Source organism: Salmo trutta, chromosome 15, assembly GCF_901001165.1.
Source record: "Salmo trutta chromosome 15, fSalTru1.1, whole genome shotgun sequence".
NCBI classification, from domain to species: Eukaryota; Metazoa; Chordata; class Actinopteri; order Salmoniformes; family Salmonidae; genus Salmo; species Salmo trutta.
In genome coordinates, this window is record NC_042971.1 from 29,707,925 (window position 1) to 29,721,259 (window position 13,335).

The following is a 13,335-nucleotide window of genomic DNA, read 5'->3' on the forward strand; positions in this document are numbered from 1 at the left end:
CTCAATCAGCATGACAGAGTGATCTCCAGCCTTGTCCTCGTCAACACTCACACCTGTGTTAACGAGAGAATCACTGACATGATGTCAGCTGGTCCTTTTGTGGCAGGGCTGAAATGCAGTGGAAATGTTTTATGGGGATTCAGTTAATTTGCATGGCAAAGAGGGACTTTGCAATTAATTGCAATTCATCTGATCACTCTTCATAACATTCTGGAGTATATGCAAATTTCCATCACACAAACTGAGGCAGCAGACTTTGTGAAAATTAATATTTGTGTAATTCTCAAAACTTTTGGCCACGACTGTACTATCCTCAAAGTGGGCAAAGAAGGTGTTTAGTTTGTCTGCAAGCATGACGTCGGTGTCTGTGACATGGCTGGATTTTTTTTTGTAGTAGGTGATTTCCTGTAGACCCTGCCACATACATCTTGTGTCTGAGCCGTTCAATTGCGACTCCACCTTGTCCCTGTACTGGCATTTCCCTTGTTTGATTGCCTTGTGGAGGGAATAGGTACACTGTTGATATTCAGACATATTCCCAGACCTCTTTCCATGGTTAAATGCAGTGGATGGCGCTTTCAGTTTTGCACGAATGCCGCCATCCATCCACCCAGCAGTAGCAGTATGGCGCCGACAGAGATGGTCGCCTCGCTTCGAGTTCTTGTTTTTTTATGTATTATTTCTTACATTGTTACACCAGGAAATCTTAAGTCTTATTACATACAGCCGGGAAGAACTATTGGATATAAGAGCAACGTCAACTTACCAATATTACGACCAGGAATACGACTTTCCCGAAGCGGATCCTCTGTTTGGACCACCACCCAGGACAATGGAGCTAATTCCAGTAGGCGACCCAAAACAACAGCGCTGCAGAAGGAGCAGACAAAGCGGCCACCTGGCCAGGCTACGTAGACATGCACATCGCACACCGCTCCCGAGTATACTACTAGCCAATGTCCAGTCTCTTGAGAACAAGGTATACAAAATTTGAGCAAGGGTTGCCTTCCAGAGAGACATTGTAACATTCTCTGTTTCATGGAAACATGGCTCTCTTGGGATATGTTGTCGGAATCGGTTCAGCCACCGGGCTACTCCATGCATCGCGCTGACAGAGATAAACACCTCTCTGGGAAAAGGAAGGGCGGGGGTGTATGCTTTATGATTAACGACTAACGGTGTAATCATAACAACATACAGGAACTCAAGTCCTTCTGCTCACCCTATCTAGAATTCCTTACAATCTTGTGCCGGCCATTTTACCTCCAAGAGAATTCTCGTCAGTTATAGTCACAGCTGTGTACATTCCCCCTCAATCAGACACCAAAACGGCCATCAAGGAACTTCACTGGACTATATGCAAACTGAAAACCATACATCCTGTACTGCATTTATTGTAGCTGGGGATTTTAACAAAGCAAATTTGAGAACAAGTCTTTCCTAAATTCTTCCAGCATATTGATTGCGAGCGCAACACCCTCGACCACTGCTACTCTAACTTCCGCAATGCCCTCCCCTACCCTCCCTTCGGCAAATCAGACCACGACGCCATCTTGCTCCTTCCGTCTTACAGGCAAAAACTCAAACAGGATGTACCAGTGAAGAGAACCATTCAACGCTGGTCCGACCAATCGAAAGCCACGCTTCAAGATTGTTTTGATCACGCGGACTGGAATATGTTTCGGTCAGCCTCAGAGAACAGCATCGAATTATAAGCTGACTCGGTGAGTGCGTTTATAAAAAAGTGCATTGGAGATGTTGTACCTACTGTGACTTAAAACCTACCCTAACCAGAAACATAACACCTTTATAAACCCATTATAGACCGTGCCTGAACAGAGAGTGTAACCAAAATGTATTGATGGTATGATTTGACGTTTTAAGAGCACACTGTGAAAAGCTCCAACACAGGGTCACGAGCCTACAAACGAACAATCCATGCTAGAGGAAAAACAGCAACATAGCGTAACCCTTCTTCCCAACCCCAACTAAACCCAACCAGTGGAATTTCCCAGAACCTCCAGTCCAACCCTCTAGCTGTCTGTTCGGGTCACTCTACCAGACACTCCAATAGAGTCATTTGGCACCCTGCAAAGTGGTCCTTTTGAGAGCAACCTGCTGCAGGCTGGTTTCCAGACAGGGCCTCTGCCTTTGTCCCTCGCTCCATGCCAGGAATGGAGGACTTAATGTTTTTAGCTGAGCAGGGCTGGCGGGGCCGGGGCCCTGAGACACTACACACAGTGTGCTGAAAACTTGGAGTCCTCAGTGGGATAGCATCAGTCATCCCGATGGTGGAAATAAACAGTCATTCCTGACTGCTGCTGTTGCTGCTTCTGGAGCTAAGACTGGCCCAGCCTGTGACAGAGCCTGGACACAGAGCCTGCACATTGAGCCTAGAGAGACTCTGAGGTTTATTTATGCTCCTCACATCCATGAACCCAGAGGCTTGTGCTGCCAATTAGGCACAAAATGACTATGAATTGCAATTGTATGGAGGATGGAACAGCTACACTCTTAGAAAAAAGTATTTCAAAAGGGTTCTTTGGCTGTCCCTATAGGAGAACCCTTCTTGGTTCCAAGTAGAACCCTTTTTGGTTCCAGGTAGAACACTTTTGGATTCCATGTAGAACCCTCTAGGATTATACCTGGAACCAAAAGTGTTCTACCTGGAACTAAAAAGGGTTCTTCAAAGGGTTCTCCTATGGGGACAGCCGAAGAACCCTTTTAGGTTCTAGAAAGCACCTTTTTTTCTAAGAGTGTACATCTGGTTGTTTTTACGTACAGTGAGGGAAAAAAGTATTTGATCCCCTGCTGATTATGTATGTTTGCCCACTGACAAAGAAATGATCAGTCTATAATTTTAATGGTAGGTTTATTTGAACAGTGAGAGATAGAATAACAACAAAAAAATCCAGAAAAACGCATGTCAAAAATGTTATAAATTGATTTGCATTTTAATGAGGGAAATAAGTATTTGAGCCCTCTCAATCAGAAAGATTTCTGGCTCACAGGTGTCTTTTATACAGGTAACGAGCTGAGATTAGGAGCACACTCTTAAAGGGAGTGCTCCTAATCTCAGTTTGTTACCTGTATAAAAGACACCTGTCCACAGAAGCAATCAATCAATCAGATTCCAAACTCTCCACCATGGCCAAGACCAAAGAGCTCTCCAAGGATGTCAGGGACAAGATTGTAGACCTACACAAGGCTGGAATGGGCTACAAGACCATTGCCAAGCAGCTTGGTGAGAAGGTGGCAACAGTTGGTGCGATTATTCGCAAATGGAAGAAACCCAAAAGAACTGTCAATCTCCCTCGGCCTGGGGCTCCATGCAAGATCTCACCTCATGGAGTTGCAATGATCATGAGAACGGTGAGGAATCAGCCCAGAACTACACGGGAGGATCTAGTCAATGATTTCAAGGCAGCTGGTGACCATAGTCACCAAGAAAACAATTGGTAACACACTACGCCGTGAAGGACTGAAATCCTGCAGCGCCCGCAAGGTCCCCCTGCTCAAGAAAGCACATATACATGCCTGTCTGAAGTTTGCCAATGAACATCTGAATGATTCAGAGGACAACTGGGTGAAAGTGTTGTGGTCAGATGAGACCAAAATGGAGCTCTTTGGCATCAACTCAACTCACCGTGTTTGGAGGAGGAGGAATGCTGCCTATGACCCCAAGAACACCATCTCCACCGTCAAACATGGAGGTGGAAACATTATGCTTTGGGGGTGTTTTTCTGCTAAGGAGACAGGACAACTTCACCGCATCAAAGGGACGATGGACGGGGCCATGTACCGTCAAATCTTGGGTGAGAACCTCCTTCCCTCAGCCAGGGCATTGAAAATGGGTTGTGGATGGGTATTCCAGCATGACAATGACCCAAAACACACGGCCAGGGCAACAAAGGAGTGGCTCAAGAAGAACCACATTAAGGTCCTGGAGTGGCCTAGCCAGTCTCCAGACCTTAATCTCATAGAAAATCTGTGGAGGTTCGAGTTGCCAAACGTCAGCCTCGAAACCTTAATGACTTGGGGAAGATCTGCAAAGAGGAGTGGGACTAAACTCAAACCTTCAGCTCCCTCCACAGATTTTCGGGACAAGTCTCTAGATGTCCTTGAGTGGCCCAGCCAGAGCCTGGACTTGAACCCGATCTAACATCCTGGAGAGACCTGAAAATAGCTGTGCAGCAACTCTCCCCATCCAACCTGACAGAGCTTGAGAGGATCTGCAGAAAAAAATTGGAGAAACTCCCCAAATACAGACGTGCCAAGCTTGTCGCGTCATATCCAAGAAGACGCTGTAATCGTGGCCAAAGGTGCTTCAACAAAGTACTGAGTAAAGGTTCTGAAAACGTATGTAAACATAATATTTTCGAATGCACTGTATAACCCAAACTTTCGCACACAACTATCCCACTGACACAAAAATGCATGCCTTTGTAGACTACATGATAAGATCTATTTCAGAGAAGAAAAAGCAATTGCCCACTGGAGAACTGTAGCATTAATTTGGGACTTTTTATATAGGCAGCTGAAAATAGCACAGGAAGCCAGAGATTGCCTCCCAGACCCCCCCACTCACACAGGAACACATAAAACAACCTGTGGTCTCTAACCCAGAGCCTTACACAGGATACACAGACTGAGAACCGGAGAAGCCAAAGAGTCAGAGAAACAGAAACAGGGTGAGAGACAAAAGATGAGAGAAGAATACTAAGAGAGAACAGAGAGGAGATGAGAGACAGGAAAAGAGAGGAGATAAAGAAGAAAAGACATGACAGAGGAAGGAAAGAGTGGGCACAAGAGAGTAAACTATGTCAACAGGAGAGTGTAGACACAACAGAGGAGAGATAGAATATAGGAGAGGAGGAGTGCGGGATGGATTACCTCTGTGTGCTGCGGAGCACTGTCTGTCTATCTCTCTCTCTAGCTGCCACGCTTAGCAGCACATCTGGCCTGGCTGACTGACTGCCTGCAGCCGGGGCCGTGCACAGATGTGAGCGCGTGTCAGCGTCTTGGTCACAACTTGGCAACCGCTCCGGCCCCGCACCGAGGCTGCCGGGTAACAAATGACTGAAATATCTACCCAGGTTTGCTCCACATGCCGGGCCTGCACATAATTGAATCGAAACGTGACCAGACCGCAAGTTTGTCTCCCTCTACCCCACACTCCCCCTCCTTGGTCTTAAAAAACACACACGACCAAAGAATCCAAAGAAAGAAAAAAGAGAGAGAGAGAGAGAGAGAGAGAGAGAGAGAGAGAAAAGGGCTATGGTCTGATCCCCGCGCAAATAAAATTCCTGAATTCTCAGATTCTCAGTGTCTCAGATTTCCTGGAACGACGGGCGAGAAGTCTAACCTGCTCCTCTTTGTCAGACTTGGAATTGTGAGGAATTGACGTGTGGGAATAGCACTTATAGACACGCTTATAGACCCGCAAAACACAGGATCAACCAGTCAGTGAGGATCTATGGTTTCCACAAGGTAGCAGTCCATTCAACTCAATGGTGACTGGATAGTCCCTGGAAATGTGTACAATGTTCCCATTTAGAATATACTTCTACAGAAGAAGCAGATCCCCTAAAGAGAAAAGAGAGGTGGATATGACACACAGATCATTGAGTCTCTGTATCCACAGTCTCTCCCAGTCTGTCCCCTACTCCCACAACTCACCAGTCCTCCACTCATACACAGACTTTGAGGTCTTTCACAGGGATATTAGATAGGGCTGGGCCCCTCGATACAATATTACAATGATACTTAGGTGCCGATACGATATGTATTGCGATTCTCACAATTCTATATGTATGAAGCTCATTCCTGACTGCTGCTGTTGCTGCTTCTGGTGCTAAGAATGGACCAGCTCAGTGTACAAAACATTAGGAAAACCTGCTCTTTCCATGACCAGGTGATTCCAGGTGAAAGCTGTGATCCCTTATTGATGTCACTTGCTAAATCCACTTCAATCAGTGTAGTTGAAGGGGAGTTGACAAGTTAAACAAGGATTTTAAAGCCTTGAGTGAATTGAGACATGGATGTGTGCCATTCAGAGGGTGAATGGGAAATCCTAAATATTTAAGTGCCTTTGAACGGGGTATGGTAGTAGGTGCTGGGTTTTTCACACTCAACAGTATCCCGTGTGTATCAAGAATGGTCCACCACCCAAAGGACATCCAGCCAATTTGACATAACTGTGGGAAGCATTGGAGTCAACATGGGCCAGCATCCCTGTGGAACGCTTTCGATACCTTGTAGAGTCCATGCCCCAACGAATTGAGGCTGTTCTGAGGGTGTTGCAACTCAATATTAGGAAGGTGTTCCTAATCTTCAGTACACTCATTGTATGTCTGCTGCAGAGAGACAAGAGAGAGCATGAGAAATAACCTACTTTTTAAAACCTACTGTTACCCGTCATTCAGCACCATTAGGAAGCACGACCTATGGAGGACATCAAATCACACATAACTTATTAATGTCATAACTGACTTATGTCATATGACACAGTCTCATGACTGTTGGCATTAAATTGTCACTTTTTACGACCAAATGCTGGGACATGCAGACTTGTTAATAGTATGTCAGATGCAGTACATGTAGACAACGACGTAGACTGCAATCTGCAGACTCCACGGTCCCGGGCCTGCAGCCAAACCAAATAGGAGTGATCACACACTGGAGCCATCCACAATGGCCCTATTGCTTCCCTCAAAAGACACAATCTCCCTATCATCCACTTGAGTCAACCCAATGCATTCACATATCTACTAACCTAAAATGTTAAAAGGTGAAATAATGCTACGATAACATCACAATAGCGCTACACACAGGTGCGAGGCTAACAAGGAGCCCAGACCTGCAGACAATACCACAAGGGAAACGTAAACCTCAGGTTTCATTGTCCAATACTGGACAATGAATCGCTACAATCCTGGACTATTTCCTTTTGGAAAAGTATTCTCCAGGCTGATATGAAACCCTATCCTGTGAATAGGATCCTTGGGGGACCCCCATCTGGTCGTCCTCTGTATTACTGAGGAGAGAAGGGGAATTTATGGAGATAAAAAGCGGCTCTGCAGCCAGTAAAATTAACGCCCAGCAGTCACACAGTACACTGTCATGGCTTTAGAATAAACAGACATAACACTGGTGGAGTCAATTGGCCCACTCTAATCCACTGGTATATGGAGAGAAAGGAAGAGGATGGGAAAAGCAGTCCAGCTCAATCATTCCCAGAAGAGGCCATGAAGGTTCTCACTCACACACATACCGGTCACTCACACACTTACACGCGTGTGGCATGCATGTGCAGTGCGCACACACACGTGCACATAAGCACGCATGCACATACACACACGGTGTATACTGCTTCCACACTCTACTTCTCTGCTTTGATACACTTGTGCATCTCCTCCATTCACAGTATCCAAATGGACTGAGGAGACTCTTTCAGTCACAGAATATGTCCAACAAAGTACTCTCTCTGACTAATAAGTGACAAGCAATCCATTGACTAAAATCGAAAATGTTATCTACGTAATCCCCAAATGTAATTATTTATCATGAGGACCATAAACAATAACTAGTAATGATGCATACTCCAAGAAAGGTTAGCTTCTCACCTTTCTGTTAAAAATAATTATACATTGCTGAGGTGTAGTCACTTTTAAGGACACAAGCTCAAGTACACAGTACAAATACGATCAGAATATGAAAATAGGAAATCATTTATATGATGTATTTTCTTTTTTTTGTGATTAAGATCTTGTCTAATCGCTGCAAATCCCCAACGGGCTTGGGAGAGGCAAAGGTCAAGTCATGCGTCCTCTGAAACATGACCCGCCATGCCGCGCTTCTAAACACTGGCTCACTTAACCCGGAAGCCAGCTGCACCAATGTGTCAGAGGAAACACCGTTTAACTGATGACCGTAGTCAGCCTTCAGGTGCCCGGCCCGCCACAAGGAGCCAAGTAAAGCCCCCCTGCCAAACGCTCCCTGAAACCTGGATAACACTGGGCCAATTGTGCACCGCCCTATGGGACTCCCCGTCACGGCCGGTTGTGACATTGCAACAGTAGCGACGCCGCAACACTGTGATGCCCCTTAGACCGCTGCACCACTCGGGAGGCCACATGATGTATTTCCTATTCAACAAAACTGTATGAATAAGGCCTGAAATGACTTATATTTGTCTAAATATACTATAATCAATTTATAAAATAACACGATAAGATTTCACCTTCCTTATAACTGTAAAATACATCTTTGTATAATTAGTGTTAGAGAAAATGTGCATATTTTCTAAAGGTCTCTCATGATCAAAATGTCTGCCCCCATCGCTGTGAACGTCTCACAGAGCTCTATCTTGGCTTCCTGAACTCGTTAGGAACTTCCCTTTGACCTCGTATTAATATTGTCCGTCTATGACAAACAGAAAAAGGTTTTTGTTTAAAATCTATTGATTTTAGATTACTGGCTATAAATCAATCTCTGCATGTGCTACAGAGACGAAACCACTCTCTCCTGCTGCATTACCATGTAAGGATTCTAGGCATATGCGTTGTTAGTGGCTGTGATGTAGGGTTCAGCCAGGAATTAATGGACAGTCGGAAGAGCGAATTAAATGGTAGGAGGGACATCCCAGCTTCAAATGGTGTCAGATTTCACATCCTGTTTCACACAGGCAGAAGCGACATACTCGTGTGCCCGTGAGAATCAGGGCTACTGCTCAATGCAAGCCATTTCGATATATGGTGTCCACATGTCGATTTATAAGCGGAAATGTCGGTCAGAACCGGTACCAGAACCACGCAGATCCCCAAAACAGGGGACTTTACGTCTGAGAGGTTTTAATGGTACAGCTGATCCAATGCAGTATAGACAAGGTTAAGTGTAGAGATGTTGTCTGGACCAGTGGACTTACTTTGGTGGGGCCTGCAGGATCTGCTCCAGTCTGAATCATGACCCCCGGCTGACATCAGAGACACGAGCAGCATACACAGCCTTCTACGAGAGAGAGAGAGAGAGAGAGAGAGAGAGAGAGAGAGGAGACATTCAATATCAATAATATTGTGAAATCATTACTCATATATTTCTGTGTGTACTGTATTATAGGGACTGTACTAATCATGTTGGTAATGGCCTGTGTCCACTAGCCACTGGGGGACACCCATCGGTTAACAAGGGCGTCTAGCCTTGGCAGGACCCACATAGACGACACAATACCGTGGATGAGCACTAACCCGGCCATGGGGAAACGACTCTAGACAGAGACCTCCATTTAGCGTGACGGGGCAATCCCCCCAGTTCCATAAATAAATGTACGGTCACGGCCGACTATCGCTGTGAATGTCAGGCACATAAAAGCTCCATTGGGTCATACTATGTGGCCCATTACGGTTAACCAGTGAGGCTGGAGAGGTAGGCACGTCTCCCACTCGCCCTGGGCTCTCCTCGCCTCTCTTCCGTCCCACCAGCCACATCTGGGAGCCATCAGGGCACAGACAGCAAGCGGCCCCCCGGCCACTGGGAGCTGAACCGGCTATAATTACTTACGCATGATTACGCATGTTAATCATAGGCTGGGCCCAGACGCCACCGCCGCGCTTGTTTATTATTTATACTTCGTTAAGCAACGGGGCGCTCTGATTATCCCGTGTCATTGCTTCATTATCACTGTCATGGAGAGCATGGAGAGGAGGGGGGTGTGTGGAGGGGTGGGGCGAGGGGAGAGTGTGTCTGTGTGTGTATGTGACTGTGTGTGACTGTGTGTGTGACTGTGTGTGTGTGACTGTGTGTGTGTGTAGGAGAAGGAGGCACGCAGTCTAAGCAGCTCTTGAACAGCCCACACTTTAACCACGATGGGCCGTATGTACAGGCCACTGACCTCCAACAATTACACTCCATATTATTTATAGAAAAAAACATCTTGCCCAAAGAGTGTCTGCTTCCGTTTTCTTTCTCTGAGGGACACTGGTATCCAGCAGGTACCAGTGAAGCGTGGATTCAAGTTAGGCATTGCTACGGTGATGGTCAACAGGCCAGGTGACATCATACCCTGAGGATGTCATAATGGGTGCCCTTTTGGCCCAACATAGTGTCCTCCCACTCACTCTGTCGCCCTACTGCCTGCAGTACTCTGATACCCTGTGGGGAACCAAAGGCAACCAGGAGGGCCAATTTATCATGACACACATACATGCCAGAGCACACACACTTATCATAACAGCACACACAGAGCAGGGAGCCACGACACACAGAACACCCCAACATATTCCAGAACACCCATAGAGGCCAGCCACCACAGCAAACGGAGCACACATGTGCACACACACACAAAATATACCAGGGAAAGGTACTCCTGCAACTCAAATAAAGCAAGAAAATGATACCACAGAATAAGAACTCTTTGTGCAATATGACACATTCATAATTGGTTGGTGTTGTCCTATAAGAAACATGATATTGGTATCTGCCAATAATCTCTTTCATGGCCAGTTAGACGTAGTGTTAGTCACTCTCACTTAGATATCATATTTAAAAACGGCACACATTTCTCTCCACCTCATGAAATTAGTTATAAAATTGCTAAATCTTCTCTCCGCCCCATTGCAAAAATGTGTAGAATTGCAGGAAATTAACTTTCTCACCGCTGCCATGACGGATGGCGCTAAAATGTTTTGCTCACAAGCTGCGCGCGCGGGGGGGGGGGCAATTCAACAAAATTTCACGTAGGGACCCCAAAAGGATATGAATGTGGGTAAGCAGACCCGCGAGTCACTGTCGCCCCTCATGATGAATTCAGATTCTTTTATGGCCCCCAACCCCATCAAAGTTGCCCATCCCTGGTGTAGAGTGGGTGACAGGCATACCCAGCCAGGGATAGAGTTATGCTGCTGCTGCTGCAGCAGCAAGTGGCATGTCATTTCAGCCAGAGCACTTGTAATTATGCCCTGTTTTCTTTGACAGAAATAAAACTTTCCAGAGAGTAAAAATGCTCCAGGCAAGGAAAAGAGTGGCGAGTGACGAGTGACATCACAGCCAAGTAATTCATTTTAAAGTGGCTCAGATTAAGATTAAGCACTAAATTGAAAAGGTATGGCGGTAAGAAAAATTTGAACAAGCCTAATGCAATGGTAAATCTAAGCTCTGACGGTAGCGCTATAGGTCCAGGGGTGTGTCGCAAATATTTTTGCTATTTTCACAGCCTTTATTATGAGCGCAATGGCTTGCGGTGGCGTGAAAGGGCTGGGTTTTGATGAATAAACAAGTTCAAGGCTTGACGAGGGCTTGGCCATTCAAGACGTTCCATGGCTTAATACTGCATGCGTTTGTCTCAAATTCTGTAGGTTATTGACGGTCTTTGCGTTGTCATCAACTACAATTTCGAAATATCCTCATTGTAGTCTATTGTGAATTGATACTACAGTTTATTAAATAGCATAAACTACAGTAACAAGTGATAGCAACATCCATTGTTTGTTTTATGTTTGGAGTGTTGACAGCCAACATTGATGTATTTGGCTTCAACGTGTATTGTCCTTTACGCATCGCACTTCTCCTCAAATAAAACATACTAGGCTTCCGTATATTGTATTGTACAGTGCATTCGAAAATAATTCAGACCCCTTGACTTTTTACACATTTTGTTACGTTACAGTCTTATTCTAAAATGTATTAAATAGTTTTTTCCCCCCCTCATCAATCTACACACAATAACCCCATAATGACAAAGCAAAAACTGTTTTTTAGAAATGTTTGCACATTTATTAATAATAAAAAACTGAAATCTAACATTTCCATAAGTATTCAGACCCTTTACTCAGTACTTTGTTGAAGAAACTTTGGCAGCAGTTACAGCCTTCGAGTCTTCTTGGGTATGACGCTACAAGCTTGGCACACCTATATTAGGGGAGTTTCTCCCATTCTCCCATCTGCAGATCCTCTCAAGCTCTGTCAGGTTGTATGGGGGAGCGTCGCTGCACAGCTATTTTCAGGTCTCTCCAGAGATATTCGATCTGGTTCAAGTCCGGGCTCTGGCTGGGCCACTCAAGGATAGTGAACCTTTGCACTCTGAAGTAGGTTTTCATCAAGAATCTCTCTGTACTTTGCTCCATTCATCTTTCCCTCGATCCTGACTAGTTTCCCAGTCCCTGCCGCTGAAAAACATCCCCACAGCATGATGCTGCCACCACCATGCTTCTCCAGACCTGACGCTTGGCACTCAGGCCAAAGAGTTCAATCTTGGTTTCATCAGACCAGAGAATCGTGTATCTCATGGTCTGAAAGTCCTTTAGGTGCCTTTTGGCAAACTCCAAGCGGGCTGTCATGCCTTTAACTGAGGAGTGGCTTCCGTCTGGCCACTCTACCATAAAGGCCTGATTGGTGGAGTGCTGCAGAGATGGTTGTCCTTCTGGAAGGTTCTCCCATCTCCACAGTAGAACTCTAGAGCTCTGTCAGTGTCACCTCCTTGACCAAGGCTCTTTCCCCCCTGATTGCTCAGTTTGGCAGGGCGGCCAGCTCTTGGAAGAGTCTTGGTGGTCGCAAACTTCTTCCATTTAAGAATGATGAAGGCCACTGTGTTCTTGGGGACCTTCAATGCTGCAGAAATGTTTTGGCACCTTTCCCCAGATCTGTGCTTCAACCCAGTCCTGTCTTGGAGCTCTATAGACAATTCTTTCGACCTCATGGCTTGGTTTTTGCTCTAACATGCACTGTCAACTGTGGGACCTTATATAGACAGTTGTGTGCCTTTCCGAATCATGTCCAATCAATTGAATTTACAACAGGTGGACTCCAATCAAGTTGTAGAAACATCTCAATGATGATTTATGGAAACAGGATGCACCTGAGCTAAATTTCGAGTCTCAGCAATGGGTCTGACTACTTATATAAATAAGGTATTTCTGTTTTTTTTTTTTATAAATATGTAAAAGTTTCTAAAAACCTTTTTGGACTTTGTCATTATGGGGTATTGTGTGTAGATTGATGAGGAAAATGTTTTATTTAATCCATTTGACCTGTAACATAACAAAATATGGAAAAACTGAAGGGGTCTGAATACACTGTATGTGTGAGGCACGTTCTCAATAAGCACAGGGTGGGTGTTTTTAGGCACATCCAAAATAATAACAGGATCTGGTTTAAACTTCTTAGGGCTAGGGGGCAGTATTGAGAATTTTGAAAAAAATATGTGCCCATTTTTAACTGCCTCCTACACCAACTCAGAAGCTAGAATATGCATATTATTGTTCAGGTTTGGATAGAAAACACTCTGAATTTTCTAAAACTGTTTGAATGGTGTCTGTAAGTATAACAGAACTCATATGGCAG

General features: G+C 45.2%; 1 protein-coding gene across 6 annotated transcripts in view; it reads right to left on the reverse strand.

Moving 5' to 3' along the window:
- The window catches only part of LOC115148765 (transcriptional regulator Erg), a 106,558-nt gene that overhangs the window by 59,091 nt on the left and 34,132 nt on the right, over nucleotides 1-13,335 (reverse strand). For 5 of the 6 annotated variants that reach the window (XM_029690978.1, XM_029690976.1, XM_029690979.1 and 2 more), the window contains exon 2: nucleotides 8,927-9,009. In XM_029690978.1, the coding sequence (XP_029546838.1) occupies nucleotides 8,927-8,965 (39 nt within the window). In that variant the 5' untranslated portion in view covers nucleotides 8,966-9,009. The remainder of the gene's footprint in view (nucleotides 1-8,926; nucleotides 9,010-13,335) is intronic. The other variant, XM_029690974.1, reaches the window with a different exon arrangement.